Below are 20,604 nucleotides of genomic sequence, written 5' to 3' on the forward strand. Positions count from 1 at the left end.
TTCAATTCAGCCTTTTATTAGAGAAAGGAAAAGACAAGAAAAATGTGGTGGGTGACTATACACAAAATTGAAATGAAACTGAAATGTGTTGAAACCAAGTGAGAATACGATGACTTCTGTAGAAATATACCAACCATTGAACATAAGCATAAAGAACTTAGTCTTTTTTTTTTTAAACTTTGGTGTTAAATTCATAAACCAACTGATGAATACTTTAAGTGAGGTGATACTCAAAAGAAAAGTGAACACACGCGCGCACACACACACACGACCCCTGAATAGAAAATTAAAGACCTGACTGAGAAGTCTTGCCACGGGCAAGGAAGACCAAAAAGGTTGAGGCAGGTTTGGGGATGATTGGAGGTTAACTACAAATATGGTGCAACTCCAACCAAACACTGACAAGAAAAGGTAGAAAGGGTAAATGTATTAACATTTTTCAGAGCACGTACATTTTGCGCAGGATGAAATAGTCTTATAAAAAGGACATTGCACTGAAAAAGTCTAGGTTAAAGTTAAAATACATATAAATGCCATAACAAACAAGTCATATCCTGTTATTAAAGAGCAACTGCCTGAAAGAGCCGCAGTATTTTACTGTGAAAATAAAATTGGATGTTTTGATGCCATAACCCAGAAAATGAGTCAGAGGTATAAATGCCATTTCTGATGTGAATTACACTTTGTTTGTTTTCAATGACAATATGCTGAATTTAATGAAAATTGATAGACCAAAAGTGCTGTGATGAGATTCCATTTGACAAAAGGTAAGAGGGAAAACAAATTAGAATAATTTAAAAAATCAATGACGACTCGGTTATAAAAAAATCATTGACAATAACTGCACAGCACTAAGCATTCAGTTAGGAAGTGCTGCCATGTCCGAATGGTAATTTACATACCCTTGAAATAAAATGGTTATTGCCTTTTTAGCAAATGTTGCGGCCTTCATTTTGTGTGGCTCTTCTCAAACAGGCACTGAGGTGAAGAGCAGTTCAAAAGGTAGCCCAAGGTAAACAACACACACACACAAACACTTCCACTATGCTAGAAGATGCTAATCTTATGGCGGGGTGGGGTAATTGAAGCATGGCACTTGACCCTAACATGAAAAATCACCACTGTCTTGTGGGTACTGTATTCTCGTTTAAAAAAACAAATAGGTTAAATGCTGACATTGATTAGCACAATACAACAAACCATAAAATATTAAAAGCATAAAAATAATGTGACAGCTATAAAATAAATAAAAATTTAAACGTAATGCAAACTATTTAGATGAAACCTGTGTAACATACGAAGCCCATTAAAAGTGGTTAGGTTTGGCAACTATTGAATGAGAAAACAACAACAACAACAAAAAGGCACATTTTATCCTGGGTTCAAGATAGTAACTGCAAAAAAAAGAATTGTTTGGAGATGGGATAATAAGGTTTACAGCTAGCAAACAGCAAAAACTAATTGACTCACTATGTAATACAAAGAGAAGCAGAAGGAACTAAGTCATGACTATACTATAAATGGCACAGGCATTGAAAAGGAAATAAAAATAAACCAATGAGACACCGAATGATGAAAGAAATAGAGGGAAAATGTCAGATAGAAGGTACTTGTTTTGACTTGATAGCATGTCTGAAAAGACTATCACTAACGCCATGTAGAAAAACAGCCCCCTTAGAAAACAACATACACACACAAGGCACTTCATTCAGTAAGAAAAATCTGTCTTTACACGACCAAATTTTCGTGCATAGCAACAACACAAGGACGCTTGTCCGATCTTTGTGCGGTACCACGTAGGAATTTTCAGACAAAAAAAATGGATTGATTTTTGTTTGTTTGTTTTTTTTAGCACTTCATCAACCAATAGTAAAACATTGGTTTGAAAATGAAGACCGGAGTTTGCACCTCTTAGCATGTTGTCCCCAAATAGTGTCAACTAAAGATATCTTTTTTTTTTTCCACCAACACTGCGTTCCTGGATTATTCGGTTTCTTCTCATTTGGTGTGTCATGTCGAAGGCAGGGGAAAGAGAATCCTGGTACTCCACGGAACGTTAGTATGGAAAAGTGTGGCGACAGGTGTTCTTTCCTGTTACCTGCCCCTTAGATTTTGGAGGACGCCGTAAACCTCATCTTCTTTACTGAGTCCTTCAAAGAAAGGCAGCAGGTCCAGCAACTCTGTGTCATTCATGTCATCAAACCACGACTGAACTGGAACCTGGAGAAACAATTTTGTGCTTCTTACATTATTTAGACAAATCATCATGATTCTAATATTAGTGTACTTCTTAAATACATTTGAACTATATTCTAATCCTTCTAAAGGAATTCAAACAAATGCTGAAACAGACTTCCATTGCATTCATTCAAATTATCAATAATAATAATAATTATAACATGATACCCATCACATCGATTTTGTGTCCAATTTGTAACTTCAAACTTCTGTCAGTCAATAGGTAAATAAATTACCTTCCTCCTTATCCAAAATGAAAGTAACAATGTTACCTTACTTTATAAGAGAATATGAACTATGATTTTAAAGTGTTTTTGGTGTTGTTGTGGAATAAACAATACAGGTCCATCATTACACTATGAAAAGTAAAGAACAAAACCTGCAGAAATTTTGATAGGCATGTTCATTTTTATAAATTTGCCTTCAAATCAAAGTGGCTTTGCAATATGAATTAAATATAATAATCAACTGAAGACATCATAACCATCGGTAAGTAGACTATTTTCAGCCTCAAAAATTAGTGTAAATTTACCTCACATATGGCCATTTGCAAAAAAAAAAAGTTGGATGAACTTAACCCATTTTAACCCCAGAGAAGTTTTAGATTTTGGCAATGTTTTTAGAACATTTACATAAAATGGGTAAACACCTTGATATCAAGGTGCTCCGTTAGCCTTTATTGCTAACCAAGCTAAAAACACATTTCATTATCATCCTCTTCTCTTGAGTGTTGATTCTGGAACTAGCATTCATGACACCCCCGTTCTATGTTGTGGTTGAGTGGTATCATTGAAGTTTAAAATTATCAAACGGTTTAATTATCATTGTTGACAAAAAAATTCTCGATAATTATCATTATCGTTTTAATGCCCAGCTCTAACACCTAGCATAAATAGATATTTGCCATGCCATTTGAAATGAATACATATTGCGGGGCCAACCAAGAAAGGAACTCACAGCATTTTCTGGGTGAAAAATGTACGAGGCAGGCGAGTTGTCGACAATGATGATGTTGCCGAGCTCTCGTCCAAGCCGGCTGAGGTCTTTAACGTAGTTCCCTCTGTGGAACACGCAGGACTCTCGGAAGAGTCGTGCTCTGAAGACGCCCCAGTGGTCCAGCAGGTCTGCCACTGGGTCTGCGTACTATCCAAGCCAGAAAGAAACAACATGCTGTCATTATGCTAGGATCACAAATATTAGCCTTGATGCCAAGTCAGGTAAACTCTTTTAAAATGGCTTCAAAAAGTAATTCACTTGAAACACTCAACGCACACAGTAACTAGTGCAGTGGTACTCAAAGTGTGGCATGACTACTTCTGATGGTATGTAGGCTCCGTCGCATGGACACTATAGAAATCCAAGGAATGACATCATCAAACTGAGCAGAATGTGGTTTCAACCTGGTGGCCCGGTGGTGCGAGTGGTTAGCACGTCGGCCTCACTGCTCTGGGGTACTGGGGGCAAAATCCAGATCATGTCCACCTATGTGGAGTTTACATGTTCTACCCGGCCCTGTGTGGGTTTCGTCCGGGTATTCCGGTTTCCCCCCACATTTCAAAAACATGCATGGTAGGCTGATTGGAAACTCTAAAATGCCCCTAGTAATGATGTGAGTGAGCATGGTTGTCCATTTCCGTGTGCCCTGCGATCGGTTGGCCACCGATTCAGTCTGTCCCCTGCCTCTGGCCCAGAGTCAGCTGGGATAGGTCCAGCACCCCCCGCGAGCCTAATGAGGATAAAGCGGTTCGGAAAATGAGATGAGATGGCTTCAACTTTTCTGTTGTGGGTGTGCCTTGAGATGTTTTCAATGCAGAAAAAATGTTGGGATGACTGATCTATGCAGCGGTATAAAGGAATTATAGTGGTACTTGTCAAGAAGTATTTTTGGATGCGGTAAAATAGTTTCACAAGTTTAAAATGAATGCATGTAATGTTAACACAAAAAATTAAACCGGTGCTAAATTTGATATTACTGAAAGTTACTGAAACTGTTTCAGCAAGAACAACACGTAAAAATATAAAAGAAATAACAGTACTCAAATATGGATTCAAATAAATTGTGTTCAATTTGAAAGTTACAATAGAAATTGGGCCTACAGTAGTTAAAATAAATGTTTTCAAGTAAACTGAAACGCACTTAGCTGGAGTACAATAATGGGCAAAAAAAAAATTCTAGTGTTTTTCTCACATACCACTCGTGGTAATCCTGCCACATTTTGAGAAAAAAAAACTATGGTCAAAGGATACAAAGTAAACTTTTTCTGTTTCCACAGGAGGATTCACAACATCCATAATGTTCTAGAACATATATACACATTTATTTTGCCCAGCACATAACTTACCCACTTAGAAGTGGCAAATGGACAGATAAAAAGAATGAGTATAAAAGGTTGAGAAGTCGAATTGATCTCAGATGAGGTAATACCTACGGTGGTAATGTCTAACTTAACACACCTTTGCTAGACTGGCTGTGAAGAGCACACATTCAAACAGCTCTCCCATTTTTTGAAGGAACTCGTCCACGTGTGGTCGTTTCAGCACATATACCTGTATAAAGGTGTAGCATTAGTAACATACATGGAGCAGGGCACTGCTGCCAACTATCTCAACAATGAACTTTTCAGAAAATATCCAAGATAAGTCACACACTTGCAAGATCATCGACTACTATTTTGAATTCAAGGCTGCCACCTAGTGCAAGTAATCATGAATAGGCCAACCAGGATAAACACAGCCTATCCTGGATTACTTGAATCAGATAACAACCATTTCCCCTGGAGCATCCTCTGGAGCTTCTTTTAGGCGCAAGTCAGCCATTGTTCTTGTGGATTTAAACACATATGAGCTTGAGTGCATTGCATTACCTGATGAACCGTGCCATCGATCTCCACTGGAACAATAAAATCTGCATTGCTGATTGGCTACGGGAACAACAAAAAACAGCACATGAATCTAAGACCATTATTAAAATTCCTGAGGAGCAGATGTGTTACATCTCCAAGGATAAACAACATGGTCTTCTAGTACCTGAACTAATGTACTATCAAATATGCCTTTGAAAAAAATTACCAAGGAAGAAAGAAAAACGATATTGGATGTAAATTGCTTCAACCTTAGTTGAAGGAACAATCAGTGCTGTAAAGCTTTAATTCTTTTATTGTGACTAAATCACATCCTGAAGTCTCCAAGCTTCGTTAAGACGGTGAATGAATCCACACAATATTATTTTTGGCTTTAGCGAAAACATGCAAAATTGTGGTCTGGTCAATCTATAAATATTGTTGTTAGGAGGTAAAATGCAGCTTCTACATGAAATTTAGACCAATACATGTCTCTTTCCCGGATACGAAAATTATTGAATTTGAGTTTTCACTGAGACCATGATCGTCCAATCTCTTTCCAACAGGCAAATTGTCCCTTGCATAAATAAATAAGTTGTGTGCGCAAACTAATTAACTGCACAAAGTTATAGTTTTGACCTTACCTTAAATGAGCTATGGACAAGTGTTTCATCCAAGTCGATCACAACACACTTTTTACCATAGTCCGAAATTTTCAGCTCTGGTAGGAGGTATTTGGCTGTTGGCTGTGTGAAAGTGAAGACAAACAGATACCAAGTTGAAGGTGTGGGGAAATTATAAGTAAACCAGAGGCAAGCAAAATTGGCACAAGAAACAATGTTTTACGTCCATCAACAAAGGATGTTTTGTTTATCCTTATTCAAAACGTAATGTGCCATGCCATCTTGGAGTCCTTGTGCCTTGTGTTTTGACTATCTATAGCAGGGGTGGCCCACCCGCGGCTCGCGAGCCGCATGCGGCTCTTTGCCCGGTTTCATGCGGCTCTTACGTCCATATCAAAGTTTGTATTTGTGTTTTATTTTTATTTGCGTGTGCGCTTCGCTTGAGTTCAATACGGTATTTTCGTCCAATGCGCATGTGCTCGGGATGAAAATACCTCAAAGTTTCCCAGTAGGAGCAAGGTCATTTAAGTAAACGTTTTTAACAGAGTGGGAGAGCTCCCGTGAACCAGAAGCGACAATGAACAGCGTCGCGCACACAAAAAGTATCCCAAAGATCGAGCGTCGGCTGAAAAAGCCACACCCCCTGCGAGGCAGACCAAGGCGAGAGTGCTCAGCCGGGAGCAGCCAATAGGAGAGTGAGGCGTACACCACGTGGTGGGCGCGCTACTTAAAAGCCATTCATAATAAATGACAGCTCACAAGGAGCGAATGTTGCGCAAAAATAGGCTCTGATTTTATGCCAGAAGTCCCACTAAGTAACATGCATAGCAAAAGAAAAACGCTATTGTAAATGATTATATTTTTGTTTGTGGACTTGGTTGAACTGAGAGTTTGTCTGTGTGAGACAGTGCACACAATGTTCATTGTTGATAATGACTGGCCTGTGCTGTTAGTGCTGTAGGAGTCAATTTATGTCATTACTATGCTGGTGTGTGACATTTACAATAAATCTGGCTGAGCAAAGGTATGTGTATGATGTGGCTCTTTGCGGTAACACAGTAAAAAATGTGGCTCTTTGCGGTACCACAGTAAAAAATGTGGCTCTTGGTCTCTGACTGGTTGGCCACCCCTGATCTATAGTGATGAGATAGTAAACATATTTTGAAAACTCTGACATCCCAATTGGGCAATGCACCTTTTGAGTTAGGACGTCCATGAAATCAGGAACTCTGAATGTATTAAAAACAATGGACAAAAGAATAGAAAGGGCAGAATGCCATCGGGGAGTGGTCCACAAAAAACAACATTAGAATTCAGTTTTGTGTGAAGTTACATTAAACGTTGAGTGTCTGTAGATATTTATCCAAATTAATTTAATTTGTTTGTGCGTTTACGAGTGCTGTGGATAAAGTCCCCCCGAACACGTGCACATGGCCCCATGTCCCCTGAGGCCACAGTTTAATGATTGACTTTTTGGTCGTGTCATCGGACTTGCAGCCTTATGTCTTGGAGGCTAGGATAAAGAAGGGAGCGGAGCTATCAACCAATCATCACCTAGTGGTGAGTCGTTTCCAATGGAGATGGAAGATGCTTGTCCAATCCGGCACAACCAAATGTTTTGTTTGGGAACGCCTGGCTCCCTCATCAGAATGAGTTTCAATTTCTATCTCTGAAGGACGTTCTCTCATGTTAGGGGAGAGGCAGGGGACATTGAGTCCGAGAGGACCATGTTTCTCATCTTCAGAAAATGGGCGGTGCCTGTCGTGGCGGCAATCCCAGAACCCAATGGAGGACACCGGTGGTAAGGAATACCAGGAGTCCTAACGGGCCTTTTTGGCCCACGGGACTCTGGAGGGAGGTGATGGGTATTGGCTGGCCAAGCGGCATGGCTCTGGTGGTCTGAGGCAAAAACACCGGACATACAACGAGTTGGGCGAGCCCGGACGTCTTCAAAGAAATTTTGGTCCACCATGCGTCGTCTTGGGGGAGGGGAAACCAATGCACCCACTGATTGAATCGGTGTGTCAGATACTTTGAAAACCATCCCATTCGGAAGCAAAGCCTGGAATCTCTGGGGCGAATTCTCCCATCCTCAGGCTAAAGACATTGAGGTGGTTAAAAATATGGTGCAAGGTGGATTTCTTCTACAACGTGCTAACCTTGTTGCTTCATATAGTCACTGTTTCCTGCTAACAAATAGGAGGCTAGCAAGGTGTTGAGAGATAGTTACTCGGAAAGCAACTCCAGCACGACAAAAAATAAATAAAAAAATAACAGCTCCAGAAAGTGCATTGTAGCGTCACTCATGTTTGGCAAGCCGAAAGCGGTGATACGAACGGCAGTGCCACCTAAACTGTAAATAGTTGCTATCATGCGTGGATGTTGCAGAATGAGGTGAGTGTCAAATTATATCATCATGTACAGTCATACCTCTACTTACAAATGCCTCTGGGTACGAAAGTTTCAGGTTACACATTTTTTTAGAGGCAAATGATTGACTTGACATACGAAAAGGGCCCAAATTCCAAAATCCCCCAAAAAGTAAATGCATTTCCTTACTCATTGTTTTATTTTGAATTCCCTTTATTAAGCAATTAAAAACTACTAATGCAACGTGGCACATATTTTCACACTCACACACAGGGGACAAGGTAAAAGTCTAAATTGGACGGCTTTCAGCCCTGGTAGAACGTGCTCTTGCTACCATCTGGCGGACAAACACGAGTATTACATTCACAACGGCCACAAAAGGAGATATTTCTGTCTGGCCACATATTTCATCTCTTTTATTTATTTTAAGACATTAACAAATAATTTCCTTATCATTTTCTGTGGTATCTCATATCTTTCATACAAAATTGGGACACTTTGACCAATTTTAAAGAGCTTAGTTGGTGGTTGTGTGAAGACCATGGAACGGATTAGAGAATTCACATGTACTAAAGTACTTACAAAATGTCCATGTTACGAAAAAAGTCTTGAAACCAATTAATTTCGTAAGAAGAGGTTCGTCTGTGCTTTGTTTAATGTTTCAGAACTTGTATTTTGGAAAGGAAATTTACACCAATGGCTTTTCAAACTGAAAACCATGAAGGTTTGCTCACTAAAGTTAAAATCAACCATGGAACCGAGTCATCATTCTTAGCTTTAATAGGCTGGAAATTTCCCAAAGCAAAGAATAAAGCCAAGGCTCTTCGAAGAAAACTGCAGCCCACTCAGGCCCAATGTGCCAGCACTACCACACACAGTGCTACATGCAAAGGGAAAGAAAAAAGCCAGTACATACACAAGGGACAGGAAGGACCTCGATCTGGACACACTACAACACAAAAGAAAGATGTGTATGAAATGAGGGGGATGGGGAAGTAGAACAAAGGGGGTATAATTAAGGTTTTTAAAAAAAATGATAGAAACTGAGTCACATATGCAAACTTACAGGGCTCAAAGTTTACAATTAAGGGACTTGAGCTAATTTTTTTGCCTGCATGCATTAGTCAAATCCACCTGTTTTTTTTTGCTTACTTGGGCCAAATTTTAACTTCATTATAGTTTGGCCAAGTTACTCCTAATTTAGACGAGTAGATTGGATTGGCAGAATTTGTTTGACTTCTAGATTTAAACAGCACAGGAGGTGCATTTGGCCACTTGTGAATTTTTGTGAAATTAACTTGCCCTCTTTTGTTCATTTTTGAAATAATCTATCACTATGAAATTGATATGGCAAAGTACGATGCATTTTTAACACAGATTCTCCACTGCTTTATTTTTGACCTGCCTTAAATATTAAATGCATCATGACCCAAACATATCCAATGTAAACAAAAGCAGCAAAATAGCACACATTTATGCTTTAAGTTAAGATGTCTAATTATCTACTAGTATTTGGGCCTAGATGTTTTGACTTTTAATACTGCTTTATATTATGTTATTACCACAATTTAATTGATGATAAATTAACATCGAAACGAAGTGTGTTTTGGTTAAGCGCGTTCCTATTTTAAATTATCTAGCATACTTTACTCATACGGTTATAGGCTAGTTATTAAGTGGAGATAAGGACATTATGAGGTCAATTGGTGAGACTACTACAGCAAAATGTAGCAACTCAGTGCAAAGTATGCATTGTAGGAAGGGAAGTTTTATATATGAATGATATAGAGAGTGTGAGATGTAAATGGATAGCTCGAATATTTAGTTTCCACCATATTCAAGATGGTGCCGTTCAAGCGGAAGCCAGTGGCAGTAGCTCTGTACACTTATGTTTTTCATGTTTTACAGCCCTCTATCTTTTTTTGAATGACATTTTAATATTTCTTAATACATTCCTTTTTACTTTACTTTGTACTTTAGACTTTTTACTTTAATGTTTTTACAACTTTCCTTGTTCTGTTAGCCTGGCTTCTTTTGGCTACTTATTTTTTGGAACCAGCCAGCCATGCCAACGCTGTCACACGCATGGGACTAGGTGTTACAATACGCAGCAGAAGGAGCAACCCCTCGGTGCCGCCGGAGTTTCGGAGTTGGACAACAGTCCCGGGAGAAGAGGCAACGCTTCTGATCAACCATTCTATCATGGAATAGGATGGAAGAGCTGTCAGCGCTTACCAGAAACGGAGTCGAGGAGTTCTGCCCTGCTGCTGTTTTCTTCAGCTTCAGACTACTGAGCAGATAAGCTTGGAAGAGCGACTCTGCATATTCTACACCTCGGTCACAGTCTGCAGAAGTTCCCCATCTCGTGGAAGACTTCCTGTGTGTGGTTCCAGTTTTTGTCCAACTTTACAACGTCCTTTTGAATCCGATTTAGCTACCGCAACCAACATGGCGCTGTTTAAGCAGCAGCCGGCGGGTCGCGGTAGCTCCGTCCACTCTTACTCGTTTTGTGTTTTTGCTGCTTTTATGTCTTAATGATTTGATGATTCAATTTATTTTGATTTGCTTTGTACTTTGTGCTTTTGCTTTGCTGTTCTGTCTAATCCCCCTCTTGCTACTGCCACAATGTAATTTCCCCGAATGCGGGATGAAAAAAGTTATCCAATCCAAGACGACATGCGCAGGCGCTTTGACTCCAAAAAGGTACCGAACATCAGCTTTCAAAACATTTATTTAAAAATACTTAAAATGAAGCTGTGAAAAGGGTGATCGAGTGTCTCGAGGAAGGAAAAGTGGGAACACCCATGAGATGAGGCTTTGTTAACCCATAGTACAACAAAGCAGCGCGGCTTCAGTGGTATATTTCTTAAATATCTTGCGGGTCGCATCGGCAACTGTTACGTTTCCTCCTTTACCTCGACACAAAGAATTAAGAAACCGCTGATTTGTGAACATGATTTTTTTTTTTTAATTTCTGCCCCCACAATGGCTTTCACATTCAGGCATATACTAGAATGACTCATGCCTGGTAAATTGAAAAAGGTTTAACTTGGAGCAATGTAAACTGAAGAAATTATGTATATACAAGTATAAATACGTTCAAGCGGTTACTGCAAAAAAAGCTCACCTTTGGTGGTGACCCATTTTCTTCAGGTGGAAGTGGAGGCAGGTTAGGTGTTTTGCTATTGTTGACTGGTGTCTCCACATTGTAATTGCGGAAGCAGCAGAAGAATGTGCTGAAGATGCCTCGGCTCCTATGCTTCTTTGCACTGATCGAGTGGGATACTAAACACAATTAAAAAAAAGATCTTGAAGATAACAAATGGCAATCTAAAAATAATTTCAGAATTTAACAAAAAATATTGCTATAGCAAATTAGACATACCGATAGTCCACATTAAGTAAAAAACATTTAATTACACATAAGGACACTTATATAGCACATGGCAATTTTCAATGCCAGATTGAGCCCTTTTTAACCAAAATGGCTTGATAAGGAAGGAGTATCGGACCGCTGCAAAGGGTACCCTGATTTAAGCCATTTTTGATATCCTGTCTTCCGCTTGAGAGTTTCAGAATTAATTTTGACATTTTTATGAACATTTTGGATTTGGATACTTAATTTAGAAAAAAATACCCCCATGTACAGATGCCGCACTTACACAGGCCCTAGTTTACAATGTGTTCCCCAATTTAATTTGGTCACGCCTCTGAATGATTATTGTTTGAAGTGAGATTCAACCATTAACAACGGGGATTAGAGGCCTGCATTATAAGTCTCTCATACGCTCTGTGTATATTTAATGCGCCACCAGACATAAGAATCATGATAATCTCTCAACATTTTAAACGGAATTACACAGTTAAGGGCCGTGAAAAAGTATTTGCACCCTTCCTGATTTCTGTGTTTTTTTGCATATTTATCTCACACACATTTCAAATCATTTTTTGTACGACGCAGACAATCCGAGGACAGAGATAATGCAGTTTTTAAATGATTTATTTACCAAGGCAGAAAAAATTACAAACTTGTCTGGTCCTCGTGTAAAAGTAATTGGCCCACTTTGTTAAATCACAAAATCACAATTGTAGGAAAGCTGAGTTCAATTTTACAGGCCACAACCACACATGTTGAAGTGTAGTACGCTACAAGATCATCATGCTACAATCCAAAGAAATTCAAAAAGAAATGCAACAAAAAAAGTGATGGACATCTACCATTCGGGAAAAGGTTACAAAGCCATTTCCAAAGCTTTGGGGCTCCAGCGAACCACTGTCAGAGCCATTATCCACAAATGGAGAGAACTGGTTACAGTGGCAAACCTTTCCAGGAGTGGTCAGCCAGCTAAAATTACTCCAAGAGTGCCATGACAACTCATCCAGAAGGTCGCAAAAGAACCTAGGAAAGCATGTTAAGGTCAATGCTCATGACTCTATGATAAGAAAAAATACAGGCCAAATCTGGCATCCATGGCAGAGTTCCAAGTGGAAACCCATTGCTGTCCAAAAATAATATAAAGCCCCATTTTATGTTTGCCAAAAAACATATTAATGTTTCGCCACACTTTTGGAAGAAAAACTTGTGCACTGATGAGTCCAAAGTTGAACTTATTGAAAGATGTACGGCCTGTTACAATTGGTTAAAAAAATGGCACAACGTTCCATCAAAAGAACACAATACCAACAGTGAGGCATGGTGGTGGCAGTGTGATGGTCTGGGGCTGCTTTTCTGACTTAGGACCAGAACAACTTGCTGTAATTGATGGAAGATTGAGTCAAAGTCAAAGTCTGGATTTTAATCCTGTTGAAATGCTGTGGGGTGATATGAAATGGGCTGTTCATGATAGAAACCCCTCCAATAGAGTGGGACAGAATTCCAAAGCCTTGTAAATTATTGTAAACGCTTGATTTCAGTTATTGCTGCCAAAGGTGGCACTACCTGCTTTGTTATTAGGCTCAGGAAGCAGTTACTTTTTCACAGAGGGCCAGACAATTTCGTAATTCTTTCTGCCTTGGTAAACAAAATCATCATTTAGAAACTGCATTTGGTATTTCCTTTGGTTGTCACTTTGTCATACTAAAATTGTTTTGATGATCTGAAACCTGTGTGTGATATGTAAAAAAACAAAAATCACGAAGGGGGCAAATACTTTTTCACGGGACTATGTTGTTATAAATGTAAATCGCAAGCAGAATCATTTTCCTTCATACGGGGTGTTTATGTACGGATAACGACAAGGAAGGCATGATGTAAGTGGCACTAGTTCATATCACATACACATTTGAGCCTAGTGAACCATTCAGAGTTGAGTCACAACTTTAAATAGCTGACCCTCCTCAAATTTCAATCTCTTTTGAACAGAGACAAAATACCCACCAGCACTCTGATAACCACTAACTTCAACCAAGACGATTTACCTAAATGGAAGCCCAAATGAAACATTTTACACTAAATGGTAATTTTCAGTAGCGACATTTAGCCATAAGATCATATTGCTGCACAAGCGAACAGAGCAGGGATTCTATATTTAATACGCTATTGGGAAACTAGTTATTTAGCCACATGTCGTACCATTCTGCCGAGTAGCAAAGGTACTAAGATGTGAACAGATTATATTGAAGAAGGTGTACTTGTCAAATTCCAATGGTAATTGCTGCTGGGCACTGGGTAGGGCTCCAAGTCAAAAGATTTGCAGTTGAGGAGTAAAGACAAATGAGTGACTTGATGTGCAGTAATTGTCAGCAGTATAGTGAACAGTGTGTGTCCGACCAACCCGTTTACTTACTTTCCTTTCTTTACAAAAAGACAGGGTTTAAGATTATGCAATCATTTGAAGGGAACTAAACACAGGACATCTACATTTTTATTTTTATAAATGTGCACCTTCTTAAATCTACCCAGCAAATATGAATGAATGGGCCTCCCGGTCCTGGCAGATTAGATGTCCTTAAGTTTAATAGCAGAGAATGATTTAAACAGAGTATAATTTGAAATAAGTCCCAAACACATCGCCATATAGAGAGCAGTACTAAACTTTGGGAATAGATAGGTAGCATTACTATTTTGATGTTATTAGAAGTAGTTGCTGTCACATCTGTTATTTTGCTTGTCCTTGTTGTTGTACATCCCTTCCTCAACGATGTACAAATGCTTCCAAGCTGATTTTAGGCCGAATTCATTTTAAAAGCTACTTTTTGCTTTGAGATTTTTACACAAGTACTTTTACCTTTATTTGGGCGACATTTGAACAAAATAACTGTACGTTTAAATTTTATTTGGTGCTCCTTGCACCCCTGTTAATATAATCAAGTATTCAATCATTGTCCAAAGAATTGATATTGTTATGTATCACATTGAAACGGTTGATTTTCACCCCCAAAGCAATTATCGATGTTTTCTCTAGTTATAGATGCTACAATATGGACTGTGCAATAAATCCAAGATTGTGCTTTTTTTGTTATAAACAAAGTACTGCCTTTACTCAAGCATCCCTTGCAGTGTTTTTGACTTTCTTGTCATTTTTTGTCCATGAGACATCATCAATTCTTGCAAAATAACTTCACTTCAAAACTGAGTGATTAAACACATTCCACGTTTTCTTTGAAATGCTAAAGCTTGAAAAATAATTCTCATTAGCTGATGTAGAAATTGTCTAACTCAATTAATCAGGAGTCTGTAAGAAGTGTGACATTTCAGTCGTATTAAAGAACCTTTGACCTTGAGTCAATAGTGCAAATTTCTTCAACATATTTCTCAAACATTCAAGTATTATTGATGGCTTATGCAATAAACGTAGCCCTCCAGAACTTGTTCATGAACCTGCAGCTAACATTTGGATACCCCTGTTGCCAAAATAGTTTTTTCTTCAAATATTAGGACACTTGTCTCTTCGAGCAATATGATGTACACTTTGACTTGTCTGAAAATAGCTGCGCAACATCACCTTAACAAGTCGTCAACAAAGCTAGCTATCGCTAACTCCGTTTGTTCGCCGACTTTTCTTACCTTTTTCCTGGTTGAAGGATATTATTTCCTCCTCCTTCGGGTTAGAAACTTGGGTTATTATGGACGTGTGGTCCATTAAGATAGGTGGTTATTCCGCTTTAAAACAATAATAGCCCGCTTGTTCGGCAGTGCTAGCTAACGTTAGCTCACTGATTCAGCCGAGGGAAATCGGGTCGCCCACAAAAGACACGTGGGCGTCCTAGGCGAAGCGTCGAGATGGCTAAGTCGGTTCGCAAAAAAAATCCGCGTAACGACTGTCATCTATAACCCTGCACAAAATAACATCCTTTACTCCGGAAACTCCAATAGCGCGTGGCGAAGTTAACAACTAGCCGTGTAGTTAGCGAGTTAGCCGAGAAGATCCGATCATCCCCGAAATAAATGATGTGCTGCGTCTTTCACTACCAAGTCTTCGGGCAAGCCTTTTGAAAAGTTAGTTTCACCCAGAGCACGTAGCAAGACGTTGTGAAGTTAGCCACCTAAAACTTGGAAGTACGTTGGCTCTGACATTCCATGTAGAATATGGAGGCTTTATGTATTTGGAGTTGCATCTGAAGTGGGCCCGCAAAACTATGAGTGGGAGGGGGCACTCTGTTTTCTGTCATGGATTCAGGCAGACAGATTCGATTGGTATCCAGCGCCGGGCAGTCGCAGAACTACATTGCTCAAACGCACGCCACCGTCGCTCCAAGCACTATTTCATTCATGTTCTGAACCGCTTTGTCCTCATTTAGGTCTCGGGGGTGCTGGAGTCTTTCCCAGCTGACTTTGGGCCAGAAGCGGGTGACACTCTGAATCGGTGGCCAGCAAATTGCAGGGCACAAGGAGACGGACAACCATGCACACTCACACCCATAGAGAAGGGATAGGTATCCTATTGCTTGGGGGCCATAGGTGGCTCTTTTGATGGTGTATATGGCTCTCGGCTAACCTGTGTGGTCAAAATTGTGAATCCCTGGTGAGAGATCTAAGTCCCAAACACATCAATGGGAGCATCACGCTGTGACACCGACACTATCTCGAGAGCCCTTTTAATCATATTTTTTCTTCATTAGACTCTTTTGAATGCATACTCTCATTGATACCCCGATTAGCAACAGTGAAAAAAAAACGTCTTCAAAAGAATTCAGAGACTTTTTTTTACTTTCAAAGTGGTGAAATTATTCACAAATGCACACATTTTCATGTATTTTCACCTTTAAATTCTGTGTATGGCTCTCAAGGAATAATGTTTGAAAATATGAATTGTTTATTTCTCTCAAAAAGGTGTCAAAAAGGTTCCCAAGTTAGAGTGTTCAATCAGCCTACTATGCATGTTGTTGGAATGTGGGATAGACCAGAGTACTCGGAGGTAACCCGTGCAGGCTAGGGGAGAACATGTAAACTCCACACAGGTGGAACAACCTGGATTTGAACCCAGGACACCAGAAATGTGAGACAGACACACTAACCTTTCAACCACTAGGCCCTATTAAGTACTTCAAGCAGTATTTTGACTTTAATTTGTGAAATGTATTGTGTAAACCGAGTTATATTATCATGTATATTGTGTTTGACACAAAACACTTCAGAAAAGGTCATGGCGAAGTGAACTGTTCTGTCTGCAGAGCACAAACTAAAGAATTGTAGGTAGACACTAAAGTGCGTCTCCAAGTTCTCATCTTTCATCTCATTTTCTGAACCGCTCATATTAGGGTCGCAGGGGATGCTGGAGCCTATCCCAGCAGACTCCAGGCAAGAAGCAGAAGACACCATGAATCGGTGGCCGGCCAATCGCAGGGCACCAAGAAACGGACAACCGTGCACATTTACACCCAAACCTAGGGGCAATTTAGAGTGTCCAATCAGCCTACTGTGCATGTTTTTGGAATGTGGGAGGAACCCAGAGTACCCGTAGGAAGCCCACGGAGACCCGGGAGAACATGCAAACTCCACTAGGGTGAACCCAGGACCCCTGAGCTGGCGCTAACCACTCGCCTCTACAAGTTGTCTAACTTTTCTTCAAGTGAGTGTTAATCAGATATGCTAACTCCCAGCTACCGTATATATTTGATTATAACACGCACCTGCGTATAACACGTACCCTCGTACAACAGGCACCCATAATTTGTGACATTTTTTTTCTCACACCAAAGCTTGCACCGTTACTGGTAACTGGCAAATCCCTGAACACATGACAAAACACATTCATAATTTATGCTACGGAAACCTGTTAAAACAAACTACTACCAATATGAACACAATTTCTCAAATGGACTGTAGAAACATTTTAAATCCCCGATTATCGCGGCTTCACTGCATCTCATTTTTTTTCTGGGGGAAATTTTTTTGTAAATACATTTTTGTGTAAATTCATAAAAATGTGAAAATCCACAATGAAACGCGCAAGCAGTAGCCACTCCCTTGTCCTCTGCTTGCTACTAGGACTCAACACTGACATTTATTTTTTTCATAAATAGGGGTAGACCCTACTTCGCAGTTTTTCGTTCATCGCGCCATTGGGCGGCCATGTCTGGTCTACATTAACCGCGATAAATGAGGGATTACTGTAGTCCAATTCATCATCATAACATTTTTTTAAAAATCAGTCTGATTGATCCTCATCATTAACCAAACAACTCATTCTATTCTCCTTGAGCAAGGATAACGTGCTCTGGAGCAACTTTTTTTATTATTATTATTTTTTACAACCTCATTACCCTATAAACGTGCGTATTTGGAAAGGGCTGGCTTTTGTAAAAGAAAGTAGATTGTCGCCATCTGGCGGAAAAATATGTCCCCCATTATACATCACGGCTGCGGAGGAGACACTTTCACTGGCAGAGGGCAGTGTTTCACTGGGATTCGTGTACAATGCGCACAATATTTGCTTCAGTTTTTTTGGTATATTTTTTTGCGCATTATACTCAAATAAATACGGTATACAAATAGGAGAGAGAGCACGGGCAGCCCGGCGGCTGGTTGGTTAGCGCGTCAGCCTCAGAGTGGGGGACATGGATTCAAATCCAGGTCGCTCCACTCATGTGGAGTTTGCATGTTGCCTGGGTGGGTTTTCTCTGAGTACTTCAGTTTCCTGCCACATTTCAAAGACATGCATGGTAGGCTGATTGGACACTCTGAATCGCCCCTAGGTATAACTTTGAGCCTGAATGGTTGTTCGTCTCCCTGTGCCCTGCAATTGGCTGGCCACCAATTCAGGGTGTCCCCCGCCCCTGGCCCGAAGTCAGCTGGTAGTCTCCAGCACACCCTGTAACCCTAGTGAGGATGAAACGGTTCAGAAAATGAGAGGAGATGATAGCGAGAGCGCCTCATGTCGTGTGGCTGGCACTGTCACGATGTTCTTTTATCCCTGCAGAATAAGACCAGAAAATTGTGAGCCATTAATTATTATATATAAAACAACTAGAAATACATTTCTAATATTATTTATTTATTTTTCCATACTGCTTATCCTCACAATGTTTGTGGGGGTGCTGGAGCATATCCCAGCCAACTATGGGGGTTGCACTGAATCGGGTGCCAACCAATCGCCGGGGACAACTAGAGAGACAACCATTCACGGACACATTCACATATAAAGGACATTTAAAAGATTCAACCAGCCTACCATGTATGTATTTGAGATGTGGAAGAAATCCGGAGTACCCTGGAGAACATACAAATCTGGGATGGAATGCTCGTTCTCCGAACTGTGAAGCCAACCCGTCCCTTATAATATTCATTTTAACATTATATTATCTCTTCCCATGAAGAACTAGAGCAGGGGTGTCAAACTCCCTTTGGTCTGCGGGGCGAATACAGCTTAATTTGAGATCAAGCGGGCCGGACCAGTAAACTCATTGCAAAATTACATAGAACTAACAATAAGCCCACTTCTTTCCTTTGTATTAGTCACTAATACTAATAATTAGTGCAAAGAATGAGTAAATTATCAAAATGTTTATGAACAAAATTTTCCTTTTACATTATGAACAATATATAATGAACAACCTTTTACCAGGTCAAGGTGGTCCTAGTTCCGCCGCAGTGTTGCTTTCATGTTGTCTGCACGTACACTGCGCCCCTAGCGGATAATACAATAACTACACATTTTAAAGAAAATTCATATTTTTTTTATACAATGCAGCTTTCTTCCCCGGGCCGTACCAAACCACCAGACGGGCCGGGTTGGGCCCGCGGGCCGTATGTTTGACACCGGCTGAACTAGAGGGAAGCATATTATTGGGTCAGAATTGTTAATGTTGAAAAAGACCAGGTTATGGCTCATTTATTGGTTGAGAATGAGACATCACAAATCTCAAGCAAGGCCAGGATCTGTGTGTTGGGTTGGAGTGTAGAAGATGCTATTTGTGTGTTCTGCAATAAATAGCCAAGCTGGTGTCTTCTAATGGCAAATGGTTTAATTCTCTCAAGTGGTCAGAAAGTACAACCTTGATTCAAAGACAGTAAAACAGCAAAACAAAACGTAGAATAATAACACAAAACAACAACAGAGACAGAAAATTATCACCATAACTATAACATCTTTTTGGTTTCAAATTTGAAACTTCAAATAAACTTTTGTGAATAAGTAAACAAATGACTTTCCTCCTTGTTCAAATATGAAAGTAACTATGTCATCTTACTTTATAAGAAAAGAGAATCTGAAATATAAGGATTTTGTAGTAGTTTTAAGTATTTTTGTTGGTCTGTTGTGCAATAAATATAAGACAATTACCTTCTTACACTATGAAAAGTAAAAAATAAAACCTGCAGACATTTTTACAGGCGTCTTTATTTTTGTAAATTTGCCTTCAAACCAAAACTTGCTATCCAATATGAAATAAATAAAATAATCAACTGAAGACATCATCACCATTGGCAAACAGACTAGTTTAGCCTCATAAAAAGAAACTGAGTAAATATACCTCACATATGGTCATTTACAAAAAAAAAAGTTGGATAAACTTAATCCATTTTAACCCAGCTGGGAAGTTTACAGAAGATTTACATAAAATGGTAAAACATCTTGATATCAAGTCGGAAAAATATCACAGGCTGTCCCCAAACAAGGACAGTGGGTTAAGGAATTTTTTTTATAATACAATAATATTTTAATCCTATTTATTCAAATAAATCCTATTTTAATGTTAATAATAATGTTAAAGCCACCTGATAGGGTAGTGGTTCTTCCGCCTAATCATGGTGTAGGCAGTCAGGATTCGATTCCGGTGGCGGTCAGATTGTGAGCATGAGTGGTTGTCTGGGATAGGCTTCAGGATGCCTGTGAACCTTGTGAAGATAAGCTGTCTGGAAGATGAATGAATGAATGGTAATACTAAGCACTTATTGTATATCTATATTTGTCTAAATTGTGCTGTTTTGTCACAAATGTAAGTATGTATGTTACTATTTTGTTTTTTCCAAAAACAAGTTCTTGTTATTATTTCAAAGGAACTACATAAAAATTAATAAAATGATCATTAGAATTATCATTTCATTTTTGTTGTTACTTTGTTAGTGATCATAGAAAACATATTTTTAATTG

At 39.4% G+C, this 20,604-nt stretch overlaps 2 protein-coding genes across 3 annotated transcripts in view; one reads left to right on the forward strand and one right to left on the reverse strand.

Annotated features, from left to right (window-relative positions):
• On the reverse strand, positions 1-15,780 carry LOC144202032 (CTD small phosphatase-like protein). 2 transcript variants are annotated; one of them, XM_077724961.1, is made up of 8 exons: positions 15,078-15,780; positions 11,199-11,356; positions 8,988-9,020; positions 5,723-5,824; positions 5,103-5,159; positions 4,693-4,785; positions 3,196-3,381; positions 1-2,220 (listed from the first exon to the last, which is right to left on the reverse strand). In XM_077724961.1, exons 1-8 carry the CDS (start codon positions 15,151-15,153, stop codon positions 2,095-2,097), a joined length of 831 nt encoding a protein of 276 aa, XP_077581087.1. In that variant the 5' UTR covers positions 15,154-15,780; the 3' UTR covers positions 1-2,094. The 2 variants fall into 2 exon arrangements, with proteins under 2 accessions (XP_077581087.1, XP_077581086.1); XM_077724960.1 differs by lacking the exon at positions 8,988-9,020 and having other exon boundaries at positions 15,078-15,777.
• Positions 9,838-20,604, forward strand: part of hhatla (hedgehog acyltransferase like, a) — a 21,721-nt gene continuing 10,954 nt past the window's right edge. The window contains exon 1 of the mRNA XM_077724953.1: positions 9,838-10,774. The gene's annotated coding sequence lies outside the window, so the exon portion shown is untranslated. The remainder of the gene's footprint in view (positions 10,775-20,604) is intronic.

This window comes from Stigmatopora nigra, chromosome 9 (genome assembly GCF_051989575.1).
Source record: "Stigmatopora nigra isolate UIUO_SnigA chromosome 9, RoL_Snig_1.1, whole genome shotgun sequence".
NCBI classification, from domain to species: domain Eukaryota; kingdom Metazoa; phylum Chordata; class Actinopteri; order Syngnathiformes; family Syngnathidae; genus Stigmatopora; species Stigmatopora nigra.

Coding starts and splice junctions, on each gene's coding strand:
- LOC144202032 (XM_077724961.1), bottom strand. CDS start 15,153: ATGGACCACACGTCCATAATAACCCAAGTTTCTAACCCGAAGGAGGAG. Junction 5,160..5,722: donor TTGTCCATAGCTCATTTAAG/GTAAGGTCAAAA, acceptor TTGTTCCCGTAG/CCAATCAGCAATGCAGATTT. Junction 3,382..4,692: donor TCACAGCCAGTCTAGCAAAG/GTGTGTTAAGTT, acceptor TGGCTTGGATAG/TACGCAGACCCAGTGGCAGA.